General features: G+C 42.3%; 1 protein-coding gene across 1 annotated transcript; it reads right to left on the reverse strand.

Moving 5' to 3' along the window:
• Nucleotides 1-908: 908 nt before the first annotated feature.
• On the reverse strand, nt 909-12,183 carry tm6sf2 (transmembrane 6 superfamily member 2). Its single transcript, XM_041935998.1, has 11 exons — nt 12,125-12,183; nt 11,800-11,915; nt 9,743-9,846; nt 7,301-7,398; nt 7,005-7,108; nt 6,321-6,403; nt 5,776-5,900; nt 4,789-4,890; nt 4,257-4,349; nt 1,980-2,099; nt 909-1,256 (listed from the first exon to the last, which is right to left on the reverse strand). The coding sequence occupies exons 2-11, from the start codon at nt 11,877-11,879 to the stop codon at nt 1,020-1,022; spliced, it is 1,146 nt and encodes a 381-aa protein (XP_041791932.1). The 5' UTR covers nt 11,880-11,915; nt 12,125-12,183; the 3' UTR covers nt 909-1,019.
• Nucleotides 12,184-14,047: the final 1,864 nt, after the last annotated feature.

Genomic DNA, 14,047 nt, shown 5'->3' on the forward strand with positions numbered 1-14,047 from the left:
GCAGAATAGAGCAGAGGGGTGGGAACAGGACTTAGCATGTGTGCACAGCGAGTGCAACTCAAAGATATTAATCGTAAATTAAAATGCTTCCGATGTCAGGTCGGATGTTTTATTATTGTATCTGGTTTGCAAACAGAGCAGAGCGGTCATAAAATAATATATATATGCAACATTGAGCATTAACACATTAACACCTGCTGCTTTTACAGTGCTCTTATTATTAGTCTTCTTCTCTGTGTGCACTTTTGTTGATTTGTGTGCATCATAAGCTTGCAGTTGATATTTTCTTGACCATGTCTCTCTTATGGTGCAATCTGTCCCACCACATATATATGACGCTTCAGCAGCACGCTGCTCCAACTATAAACATGTGATTTGCTAGAGTCCTTGAGCCACGAGGTAATGGAAGGCTTCAATAACCTGGTGTGCTTTAATGCTCATGCGTCTCCTTTTGTCGCACCAGTGGACAGCTTCTGTATACCATGAAACAAGGCTAGCGTTGTGGTTGAATGGTTATTTTTGCTCAGGAGGTTTCAAACCGAGTGAAATTACCCAGAAGTATCGAAGTGGCAGCCATGATAAGAGTTGGTCGAATTCTCAACATGCTAAGGAAAAATGCTTCAGTGCTTCTTTTCTTATCTCTTTTAGTATAGGACACGTTGTGGCATCCTTTATGAAAGGAACAGGGGCAATGTCATCCCACAATTCTTTGCAGTGGCAACATTCAAAGCGACCAACCGACTGGCCGACACTGCTATCCACAGAGACGTGGTTCTGGTAGCATGGCTCAAAATGTCGTTATACAAACCGGCTTCACTGACCAATCAGCCGTCTGTGCATCACATGATGAATCAAATCCTTGTAAGCAATCCTTTAAAAGACCACGAAATCCAAATATGTTGAGCAAAATAATCTTGTATTATGGCATTTTGAAATATGACATTTGAAATAAAATGGCTCTTCATGAATCATCAGATAAGCAATTAACTCCAAAGGTCAGGCCAGATTAGGAATTACTACTATTTGTCTTTGTACTTGGTGTCTTTCTCCTCGCTGTTTGGCAAGCCTGTCTGCCCGGGAAAGGGGGCGATCTTCAGGAAGAAATAAGGGTTATTCTGAACCCGCAAGGCCACCAGGATGGGAGTGGCTGCGTAGAGCAAGTTGGCTGCCAGCACGGACCAGAAAACGTCATTTGGGATACGAAACGGAGCTGTGGTACGTGGGTGGAGGGAGCCCCCGATGTGGGCCCACTGGCACTGGAACGAGACACAGAAAGCAAGACAAAAGCTAGACTTTATTGTTGTAACATTGCACATTGTCCCTATCGGCACTGATACTTATACCACTATTGCCTGTTTTGTTCTATTTTCATCCTGATGGCAGGTCATCTGAAACCTGCTTCTTTCCACAAATCCTCTGAAGGAATAAGTGAGAGGGAACGAGTTACCTGGAGTCTTTCTTCCACAGTCATTAGTCTGCCATTAAAATATACGGAAGATGATCCTAAAAGGGAGGATAAACCACTGCACAGGGGATACACAGACTTCAGAAGATGGCTGTTTAGGAAACAGGGAGGGTAGAACCTGCGGCCTCTTATGAACAGTGAAAGAAGGCTTTAATCAAGTGCTTCCTCATGCTTCATTGTTCCAATCTTTCTGTCAGATTAATGTGGGAGAAAGCACTAGAAGTTTGTTGATCACAGAAAATATGCTTCAAAGGATAAACGTGGTCCAGGTAATTATTAGCAGGATGAGAGCTCACTACAAGGAGTTTAATTGCAGTGACGCGTGTCAGACCTCTTTGTAATGAACCTAAACTGCCGATGAAAACCTTAATCAATCAGAGGCAGTAATTATCACAACGACTCAATGCAACGCAATAAGCTGTCAGTGCAGCCCACTTCAGTATGCAACAGCTGTGTCCAAAACTATGTATTCAGAGCCGGTTTCAATTATTGATGTTTGTCTCCGTGGTGTTACCTGGATCACGGCTCCGGCGAAGAACACAGTCCAGTCTGACATCCATGTGCACCCGGGCTTCAGAAGTCCGTAAACGAAGGCACCCAAAAGAGGTAGTCCATAGAAGAACAAGTGCAGCATCTACAAAAACAAATAATAGCACTTTATATGAAGGTTCACATATTTACAATTAACCAGTTAGTTATAGTAGTACCATATCCACACTAGCAATTATAAAGCACTTATTAATGTTTTATTCTGCACTGCATGACCATATTCTACAACTACTAGAACACAGACAAAGAGTAACTAAGGCAGTTATTGTATATGAATTATGATTTTATAACCTAACCCTAACCCTTAATAACCCCAAGAATAGGTCATTAATAAGTAATTTATAATGACTAATAAAGAGACAATACTCTACTAATATGCATGCTAATAAGCGACTAGTCGGTTGTGAGTATGTACCAAACAAACACGACAGCATTTTAGTTTAAATATGTTTAAATATTTCCAATTTTCTACTCCACTATTTGAATGACATTAATCTGTATTTGACAGCATATGTATATTCTGTTGTTCTGTTGTTTTAGCCCATACAGTAGGTGAATTGCAGGTGTATATCACTTTGTATACTTCAGTGAATAGAGATTATGGATCCAGAGCATTGTGTACAAAGACTTTCCCCTCCATCACTGTCAGTCTATGTTGTTGTTGGGTCCCGACCAACGCTCAACGCAGCAGACGATTAATACAGTACATCCTGATTCTCCTCTGGCCCGCACTGCACTTCATCTACTCACACTGAATACAGAAGAGGGCTGCTTTGAATGTGGAAATTCAAACACCCTCAAAATGATTTGCTGCATAGATGTTGCTCTACCACTTTGGAAAAATACTTGAAAATTCCTGTAAAAGTAAAGAAAAAGTTAACAAGTACAACCAGTAAAATATAGATCGTATCAAAAGTAAATATACTCAGCTGTTTCTCTCCTGGAGTGTAAAATCATGAAAGTTTTACGAGTGTTTGTACTTCAGTGTTTTTGATGCTCCAGGTGCTCCTGGGTCCAACTACACCCAGCTAACCGTGAATCATTTTCTCACCTTAATCTAATCTCACGTTGAACGTGACATTTTATTCTGCAATGTGACAAGTAACTGCATTCATAGGATTAACACAGTCGGGTAAAAAGTACAGCGTTCCCCTCTGAACTATTAAAATGAGCTTTCACAAAATGGAAATTCTCAAATAAAGTCACAGTATCTCTGAATTGTTCGTGAGTGCGGCGCTGGAGTAGTTTGCTCAAATACGCACCCTCAGCACAAATTACTACTTCCACACAAGGGTCATTACAGAGACCGTCTTGACCTTCAACTTAAAATATTTGGCGCATGAAAGCCAGTTTCCCACTTTATAAACCCCTCAAATTACACCACTGAACAGTTTCTTTTCATTCTCGGTCTGAGGTCTGGATGAATTCTAATGAGTTCAGCCCAGGGCCTGAAAGCCAATCATACATGCCCTTCAGTCTTTTGTCGAAATGTCTTTTTAGCGCTGCCACGGTAGTCTGTCACATATCGTCCATCATCATCAATGAATAAAGAGGTCAGCCACTGCAGAAACAGAGTGACCCTGTGCAACAAACCAAACCCGTTTCATTTCTTCACACCCGCACATACACACAAGCACCCGTGAGCCAGCGCGACACACACAAACAAAGATTTGCAAAGGCCGCTGCTAAGACATGCTTTCACATGCAGCGCACACACCCTCCTCCCACCCAGTGAGATGCTGATGGGGGGCTTTGGGCGAGGGATTAGCTTATCAAGTTCTCAGCATGCGGTTCGTCTGTCTGATCAATGACGTGCAATTGTGCCTGGACTGCAGCCCCGACAAGGTCTTTGGATAACCTATTGACAAAGCTGTGTACGCTGAACAAAACACAACAAAACCCACTGCAGCGTGGGGTCAACAGGAGAAAATAAAAAGGAGAAGAGACCCACCGCCAGTCGCAATAATAATCTGTTATCCATCTTACACAAATGAAAGAGAGAGACAAAGATGCGCTGGCCTCTCAGCCCTTCCCCATTGTTGCTGTAATGATGAAAAATGGCTCTGTAATCAGCTGCGAGCTAAAAGAGTGGAGGCGATAAGGGCAAGCTTCCAGCACACTCGCAGTTATATGATGAAAGCAGAGGTCCATTATGTGGCTGGTTATATAAAGAAGGCTGGAGAGCAGCATTCAGGAGACACAGAGGCTGAGCTTGAAGGCCGACACAGACAAAAGCGCTCACCATAACTCTGGGGTAGCCCACAGGGTCCTTCAGGTAGGGTTCATAGTGCTTCAGGTAGCTGGAACAGGCTTCCAGCGGAGAGTCCAGAGCCACCTACAGAGGGTGGACAAGGTAACAGGAACACCTCACAAAATGATTCAACTCAATCTGACAACACCACAAAGTACAGTACATCTGCAAATTACAATGGATTTGAGCATCTCCCTGACACTGAATAAAAAAAACAACATCCAGACAGACAAACTGAGCGTGGTTAAAGGAATAGTTCGACATTTTGGGGAACGCGTTTATTTGCGTTCTTGCAGAGAGTTAGATAAGAGGATCGACACCACCCTTGAATCTGTCCAGTAAATGTGACGCTACCGTCAGCAACATTCCCATGTGGCTCAATTAGATGAATGTATTTCTTGTTAAAGACATACTGTTTAAATCCTTTACGCCCTCTGGACACACAACTCTGCATGAGCTTTAAAGCTGTCCTTACAGTCTCTCCCCAAACGCCGTCCATGACATGAATGTGATGTACACTCACCAAGCCTCTGAGGATGGTGAAGGCCATGGCAGCTAACAGGAGCAGCACCAGGATCAGATCCAAGGGACGCCAGATTAGCTTCATGCTCTGAGCATGCTGGGCCTGTGGGGAGATGCCAGCACAATGTGCAGTATGGAACTGATTCGTCAAGGTTGTGACTTCATAGCATCCCGGCACGCTCGCTTTAATAAAACCTGTGTTTTTACATGGCGTGAATAAGGAATGAGTGAATAAGGCTTCTCTCATCAGGTTTTCATTGTCTTCAAACCTGCATGAACTGGTTTTTAGAGGAAATCTGTAAACACAACATTTACATATCACCACCATTTAAGTTGATTGTGCATATTTACAGATTGAACGTTTACGGAACATTTTTTTCCACCCACCTGGTGAATGTAACTCCAATATTTGCTCTTCTTTTAACTCTATTTTTGGTCACCACCGCCTCCTGAAGGAAATATCCGGACTGAACTGTAGAGGTGACTGATGATTAACTCTGGGTTTGTCGCCACAACTGTCCCCTTTCACATTTAAGCAGTCATGTGGCTTCATATATTGATTATAGCTGCTTTAAAAGTGGGTTGAGGCTAAATTTATGAGGCTAAGGACACTTTTGTCCTTGAGAGTCAGCTATTTATGTTATACCCTTATCAAGACTGACTCAGGACAATTACTGGATATTATGATGAGGAAAAAGAAGTGGCGAACATATCATGCTGAAATTTGGTAAAACATTGTAGCTCCACTTGCTAATAAACTTTGATGATCTTCCAGATTCTGGTGAGCACACCACATATTCCTACCATCACACAAACTCATGCATATAAATAACTAAAGCGGCTGCCCTTTGTCCTCTCTCATGGTCTGGATCATATTGAACTGGACTGTGCCGTACTGCTAGCCTGATTAAATATATTCAGCAAACACTGCTTCTCCAAACTTCTCCACATTCATATCAGGATCTGACCATTCTCGGGTCAGGCTTACATTGTATCCACCGATTAGCGGCCTGTCCTTGGGCTTGGTGAATAGTGTGACTGCTCCCACCACAGGCATCAGAAGGAAGAGGAAGTTGAGCCAGAAGGCTGGACGGATCTCGGACCCATATTTACCTGCCATACAAAAAAAAGGGGAGACTTTTATCAGTTTGTGCTCACCCATACAGCGACATATTGTAAAACATCTCAGTGTACAGCTGTGATTAAACTTGCAAATAAAACCTCCACAGGGCACTGCAGTCAAAAGCACACAGTACAATATGATAGTAGAACAGAGAGAACAACACATTGCCTGCAGACGAGTTTGATCTTGTGACACTTATGTATGCAGTTTGAAATGCCAACAATAGATGCTTTTAAGTCTGTTTTCTGCTTTGTTCTGTGGGTTGTGACAGCAGACGAGGCACGGGGCTGCTGTGTATTTTGTTGGCAGGCCGAACTGTGACACTGATGCTACACGGCCGTGCAGATGTTCACTTGATTAAAGCTTGTCATCACGGGACTGGTAGACGGGGAATAGGAGATGAGGCTCACCTGCCACTATCCCGGCAATGAACACGCTCATGTTGGCACACAAAGAGCCAGCCCAGAACAGGCCCAGGGTACGGTAGGCTTTCCTGGGAGAGACGCCAAAAAACAAGGGTGATTATACTATTGTATAGCACGTGAGACAGAAGATAGAAGTTTGATAGCGTGTTTGTCGCTCACACGGCTCTGTGACGGTGTAAACTTCTTACACATCTCCCAGCGGTAAAAAGCTGCCATTGTTTAAAAGATTTCATTTCCGTGATAGCACATGCCCCAAGGCAGCGCTCGCTCTGAACTCTTGAACTCACTGACTGCACTTTATGACTAACTTACTCTGGAGGAGCCTCTCTACTCTAAAAATACTGTTTTATTCAGGCCATTGTGTGGATTTTATGTGATAAATGTACTCAGCGGCGAAACGCACAATGTGCTCAACTGCATTTACTATTTCTTTAAGAAAGTCAAGTATATGAAAGTAGCTGATCTGAAGCCTATCCTGTGCTGAAGAACATTTTAATCTCAGTGCTGAAATGTATTACTGCTCTATTCAGACTTACATGCAGCTTGCATACCCTCCAGTTAGATAGGGTACCGTAGATCCCTGTATAGTCATGAGAGGCAGGCGCTTTGTGATGGAGAGCAAGATAAATGAGCTTTGATGTGACATGAACTGACTTTACCCTCACCCACCTGTCTGTTATCCTGCTGATCATCACCAGGTACATGATAAAGTGCGCTATTCCATCCCAGTAACACATCATGATGGCATAGGCTGTTCCCAGATAGGGCTCTCCCTAAAATACATACATTACATGCATAGTGTGTGACAGCAGGTTAAAATGCGGCCTTCTGTACTTTGATTTAGAGTTTCTTTAATCATCTCCGCTGCTGCCTGTATAATCTTTCAAAAAATGTTTTGAGTCCAGGCACAGATATTGTTGTCTTTGTCATCATCAGCATTTCAGACAAGAGAAGAATAAACCTACTGTCTTCTGGTAGAATTCCATAAAGCCGGAGATAATGCCGTCATATTCCAAGGCACTCGTCAGGTCGATGACACAAGTAAAGGAAAATTCAGCAAAAACTGCAAAGGCAAGAAGCAGTACAGGGAAATAAAAGCATCTACCTGATACTGGACATGAAGAAAATATCTCATTTTTAAAAGTCAGGTGTGTGTTTCAGGTGTGTTTGTGTGTAAGGGAAGGTGGGCGGAGGGAAACTGCCACTTGCAGGACTTGGGAAACCTTGACATGTTAAGCAGCTTTGTCAGCTTTAAACAAACGTCACTCAGAAGCCACTGTGATTTTGAAAGTTTCATGTAATTACTCAACCTGCTTTGTCTGCACGCTTTGAAAAATAAATACGCGTACAGTGAATTAGCAAAGAACAGCAGGGAACATCACGTCTCCCAAATCATGTCTGTGGAACTCCGAGTCTTTGTCCAACTTTTTAATATTACCCTTGAACTGGCTACTCATTGATTTATGGGACAGTTTGGGTAGAGTAAGTCTAGAGCAGAGGTAGGCTGGAGGCGTATTTGTACTGAGTCCATGGTGAACAGCTTTCTTTTATCCTCAGGTTAAAAGTCCAGCAGAGCTCAAAAAGTTAAAATTTTAAATGTGGAGCTGTGCAAGCACACGAGTGGCATATGGGCCTTAAATAACACTCTTAACTTAAAAAAAAAAAAACCTGTAGGCTTTATGCAAGAAATTTTGAGGACTGAAGTTACTTTTTGTGTCACTACAAAACAAGTGTGCATTTACCAGCAACTCCCTTTCCAGATTCTCAGAGTTCACAGACTTGTTTTCAAGCGACTGACACTATTTTACCCTTTGACAGGGGGATTATTGTGGTTGCCAGGAGGGCTGGTTTGTGCATCACCAAGGCCATTGGTGGATCTCAACGCTGAACAATAAATGCACCACAACACACCTCAGCTTATCAAAGCACTGGCTACAGCCTGCCTGGAGATTTTGAGCAGATGATCAGAGGGAATGTCAGGTGGCTCGGACCATAACAAGCCACTCGTTGGTGTGCAGTACAGCATGAAATTTAACATTGCGATATAATTCGGGCACATGCAGTGTACCTCTGCTGTCTATCATAAGCAGCTAAAGGATATTGCAGTGGATAACATGGCAATTTAACTGTTTATGACCGGAAAAAATGTCGCCTGGGCTGATGAATCCATGGCAGATTTAGCATATGGAGTAAACAACACGAGGCAATGGACCTTTTTCTCCATGGCAACAACCGGACACACCAGTTCAGGAGTTATGACTGTTATGGAACATTCAGTATGCATACACCTACTCCACTGATAACTGTAGATGTATATATGTATTATCACACACAACTGAGATAAACTGAAACAGAGAAAAAGCAGCATCCACACATAAATGTCGGACGAAGCACACGTCTGCATCTGTGATTTACAGGTGGAGACAGTTCATAGGGAACAGCTGTAAAAGCCATTACAGTGGACTTTGCAGAATGTCATTATAAAGTGAACCGGCGTGTGTTGTGACACGGGTATCTCTCTGCAGATACCACGGCTTAAAATCGCTGGATCACATCCTTCCTATCTGCCCTTCACACACGGCCTTTGAACACGGATGCACATATTACACACGCAAGCACACACGCGCATTTTTGTTTCTCCTGTGTAGCAGCGCCTGTGTAATCCTCAGGATGACCAGATTTATCTGCGACATCTCTCAGGTGAGCTAGCAGGGGGATTATGGCTCTCGATCATTGAGAGGAGCCTGCCACAGCGCTGCCCTCGTTGTTGGGTTTCTCCTACACAACACTGGCACTGCCTTGGGCACCAGCTACCAACATACCACCTGGTTTCTGTCCCACTAGCATAGCCTCTGGCATGTGCTGCAGGGGTGTATTTGCAGGGAAACCCTTGGCTACAAATGGAGAACATATTTGAGAACATATTTGACCAATAGCTATACACATAACAAGTAACAATATGACACTGAATAGAAAAGTCCTTGTGGCATTCAGACTAAGTCAGTGGTGGAGTATGAATGGTATTATACAGGAGCAGTGACTATGGAGTGACGTTGCTTCAAGGTCGATCAGGAACTCAGAAGAATAGCTAAAAGGTTAAGTGCATACGAGTGCCGTGAAGGTCCTTAGCATGCTGAGGGTTGGGGTCAGTCATGCCTCGGAAAAGTCTGGCTTAGCTTTGCTCTGAGCCTGATCAGTCTAAGCAGCTTTCAGCATATCAGGTGAAATCACATTCAACACAGTTCATGTTTTCACGCCCACACAGCGTGTTGCGGGCGAAAGCTTTGGAAACCCTTTTTGTGGGAGTTGGAATCAGCTCCTGCACAGTGCGTTGTAGAGATTAACCCCAGTGCATTTGGAAATACATTGCGCATAAGTTGGGAAATGTACATAGCTGTGTTAATTACCAAAGAATAAGGCGTCTTTGGGTGGGTTGCCACGAGTGATGAGGAAGTAAAACAGAAACACAATCACCAACACAGCGACGCCGATCTCCAAGATCACATAAGGCCTGTGAGAGATGACAAATTCAAACGTTAGCTCATAAAATAACAACACAATGTCCATGTTTTTAGCACAGTCCCACTGCTGACTCTGCACTTTAAGACATCTCCCTCCTCAGATTTTCTGCTTCATTCTCTTTACTAATTAGTTTCTCCAATGGAAGTTGTGCCAGTCTTTTCCGCAGTGCTAAATTAGTAAATGATGATGAATTGGAAGTCAGTGAGAATAATAATCACGCAGCACAGCACAGTTAGGACTGGGAGGAATAATGCACAAGTGTGAGGGGGGATCTGTGTGATAGATGTGCTGCACCCAGAGAGTGCAAAGGCACTCCTGTGTGCCTGGAGATTCCTGGTGAGATGGCAGTGTCACGTTGAATTTACCCTCCTGATATCCTGCCAACTGAGGTTGCTTAAAAAAAAAGAAACAGCACACAAGCAATGGCCTCGTATTTAATCACAGAGCTTTTAAATATTGTTGAGTTTGAAGCATCAGTCAGTCCTGACATGAAAAGTCTGATTCTGTGTTGCTGGTATTGATCTGATAAAACTCTGCAGTGCAAAATCATCCTTTAAAAATAAGATTATGCCTCTTTTTCATTGCATTACATACACTGGCCTGTTTGGACAATATTTCTAAAACTTTATAATTAGCCTGCTAGTTTGAATTGGATGTCCTTTTTTTTTTTTTACTGTGTTAAGCCACATTGTATTCTTCTAGTATACATCACAACAACTTTCCCTCATTAAACTCCAGATCTGCAATATCCCACCTCTCATGCTGCTGTTGTTGTATGCCAGCCGGTGGCTTAAAAGCACAGCTTTACAAAAGCGTAATCAATCATAGACAGAGGTGTGGGAAGCAGCAAGCTAAGGCCATGTTAGTTCAGCACTGCCCTCCATGTTTACTGGTCAAAGGTACCGCTGCCTTGCACTGGAAAAGATTAATGTGCGCGAGGTATCATCTAGTAAACATTACATCCTTGGAAAACTCGCAATGTGTGCTCACAGAAGGAAAACAAATGCTGTGAGAGCAAAGGGAAGCTCCCTTGCTACCTCTCCAATTCAACAGTACAGGAAGATTTATGCACACAATACAGTTTGTTTGCAGAGTGGGAGAGCACGAGGCATATTGTATGTCAAGAGCAATTTATCAAACTCTTCTGTGCAGTCTGTATTGATTGTCAATGTCCGCACACTCAAAAAAGAGCCAGCAGAGTTATTCACACAGGAGGAGTATAAAAGTCTGTCAGAAATGAGAAATATCATGTGGTAAAAAGTGTGAAGGAGAAGTGGAAAATGTGTTTTACCACTCTGCTTATTCAGCCTTTAGTTTCACACACAATCATCAACTGCAGACAATGCTGTAATGATAGTGCACCAATTAACAGGCGACACATGAGCCTTGAATAAGAAAATGATCCCTCACAGCTTAGAAAAGTAATTATCTCCAACATCATATCCGATTATCACCACAAATTCTGCTCACATTACCTTCTTTTTGCACCCTATTCATACTCTTGCCCCTCCAAGAAATGTCAGGTCTAATCATTCAAAGAGTTTATACTACTAAAGACACAATTGGCAAATACACTCTGAAAATGATTGAATAAGTAGTGTTTAACACGGTCAAGGATGTATGAGGTAGTCTTTGTCTAACAGATAAACAGCTCTAAGCTTACAGTGTGCTCTAGTGGTGGTAAAGCATACTGCCTGTTATCCCATGATACTGCACTATTAAACATTTATTTTTTTGTATTTCTGGTATAATTATAACAAATCTGTATGAATAGCTGTTCCTATAGTTATTTGTTGTGTTTGTATACTATTGTTTAGAAGTTATTCCTGGAAATTTATAGTGATATTTAAAGCTTTTCCCCAAAAACAGAGAAATGTGGACCTAGACAGTAAACTGTATACAGAAACTGAGCAATAAGAAATCAGTAAATTTCATGACTCACTCTTGAAACTCAGGAATGGTGTTCATGGCATAAAGAACGCCAAGAGCAGAAAATGAAAATAAAAAGACGAAGGTCTCCATGGTTCAGCCTCCCTCCCTGCAGAATCCACAGCACTGCTGAAAACACAATACGCTTATCAGTTTTAAGCCAATAACATCTGTTCCGGCAGTAGTAACATTACTATTCAAGACATCAATATATTTATGAGAACTGGAGGGAAAAAAAACTGAAATAAATCTTTTAAGTCAAATTAAATCATATGAATGTCGTGAAATAAAATCTGCAATTTTGAATAGAGTGGAAAAGAAGCAGAGCGGGCTCTTACCGTCTGGCTACCCTTTCGGTGGATTAATCAAATTACAGCTGGCCTGAGGCACCCATGGCCTTTACTGGGAAAATAATGATGTGGAGACAAAGAAGCTTTTGGGGGAAAAGTTATGCAATTTGGTTTTGTCAGAGATTTACATAAGTCGTATTAGAGAATAGGCCCACATTCCTCTTAATACAGCAACACACTTTCAAATTATACTGATTCCTGTTCTACAGAGGGCTTAACGTTGCGTTTTGAAATGTGTGCATTGTGTTGTGTGCTATCTATGGTGTACTCACAAATACTAACAATGTTGTGTTTATTGTATGGCTGTGACTATATTACATTATCTTTATGGGGGCCACGCATAAAAAGTGAAGTGGTTCTTTTATTTCTTTCTCCTTTTAATTACTCCATCTGGCAAAGGCCATGGACACTTCCTATCCTAAAGGCGCTGAAAATGTCCATCTATCAAAAGACATTTCGGTGGATCCCATAACTGAAACTGACCATCAGTTTCAGCTTTGTAACAAACACCTTTTTTGCTTCTTCTCTGAAGGAAGTCTTTGACGCTCCTTTCAGCTTGTCCTCTAAACTGAGAGTGCCGCACCATTTACACCAACTACCTTGCTTAAGAGTCACAGCGAACAACAGCTGAATGGGCAAAGACGTGTGAGAGACGAGTCGGAACATTCCTGCAGTTCTGTCAGGAACACGGTTGTTGCAGACCACTCTGGCTGTGACACAGTGAATGAAGACACTAACAGGAAGTGGGAAATAATTGTACTTTCTCAGTCATGATCAAAATTGCTCAACAGAGGCAAATCCTCTTTGTAATGGCTGTGCTTTGAGTGCTTTTGCTCAGCCTCTGGAATTACAGCGGGCTACTTCTATTCTTCAATTACTTTGCTCAAACTGCCATGAAGATCCAGTTCACTTCAAATAAAGTGGTTGCAGTATGATTCCAGTAGGGGGCGCCGAATTCAAACTAAAAGAGCAGTGTCCTCAATGAGGGGGAAAAATCTGTCGAATTGAAGTTAGTTTTCCTGCCCAGGGTGTCCCCTGCCTTCGCCTGAGAGACGGCTGGGATAGGCTCCAGCCCCCCCGTGACCCTGCAAAGGATTCAGCGGTGTATAGATAATGGATGGATGGATGAAGTTAGATTTGAGATATACTATATTTCTATTTGAAATCTTATCAGAATTGTGTCATTGTGTTAAGAATTGGTACCTGCTGTTATTGTGTTGAACCAATTCTGATGCAGTGAAGCCACTAAAGATCAAGAGCAACGTTATTCTGGACTGAAACGGCCCTCAGTGATGAGCTAACATGCATTATAAAGGTGTAACTAAAATGTGTCCGGATGTATTTACACTGCTTTTACATCCTGTATCATCAACCAGCACCTTGCTGACATAAAACAATACAACAATGTCAGACAGGGCAAACAAAGCATAACCCTTCCAGTATCTTTCATGAACAGCACCTTGAATTTGAATGTTCACACATCCATGCACACGAACACACACACACGTACAAACACGCCGCCCCTTTGCTTCCCACCACCCTCCTTTGTTGGGAAAAGGGGGACTGTTATACCAGGAAAGCAGTGGCAGTTTGTGTTTGCTGGAAACAACTGGAGCTCTTCCAGCTCCGCCGTTCAATATCGTGAAATGGACAGATGGATGCCAAAATGAGACAGCGACCTGCAGGAGGAAGATGAACAGGAAGATGAACACATACTCCATTTAACATCTAAAATGAAATGCACTCTCATACAATAACTGTCTGCAGGGAAATAGTCCAAGTGATTTTTCTGAAATAACATGCATGAAACAATAATGAAACATATTTGGTTTCAGTTACACCCAAAAATACATAAAAATATATAAATAGATCAGATTTCTTCATTGTGCATTGCTTTGTCCATATGCTATT

Source organism: Chelmon rostratus, chromosome 4 (genome assembly GCF_017976325.1).
Source record: "Chelmon rostratus isolate fCheRos1 chromosome 4, fCheRos1.pri, whole genome shotgun sequence".
Classification (NCBI taxonomy): domain Eukaryota; kingdom Metazoa; phylum Chordata; class Actinopteri; order Chaetodontiformes; family Chaetodontidae; genus Chelmon; species Chelmon rostratus.

Excerpts from the sequence above, each read along its gene's own strand:
- tm6sf2 (XM_041935998.1), bottom strand. The coding sequence starts at position 11,879 with ATGGAGACCTTCGTCTTTTTATTTTCATTTTCTGCTCTTGGCGTTCTT. Across the intron at positions 6,404-7,004 it reads ATCAGCAGGATAACAGACAG|GAAAGCCTACCGTACCCTGG; the intron begins GTGGGTGAGGGT and ends CGTCTCTCCCAG. Across the intron at positions 5,901-6,320 it reads CATTGCCGGGATAGTGGCAG|GTAAATATGGGTCCGAGATC; the intron begins GTGAGCCTCATC and ends TTTGTATGGCAG.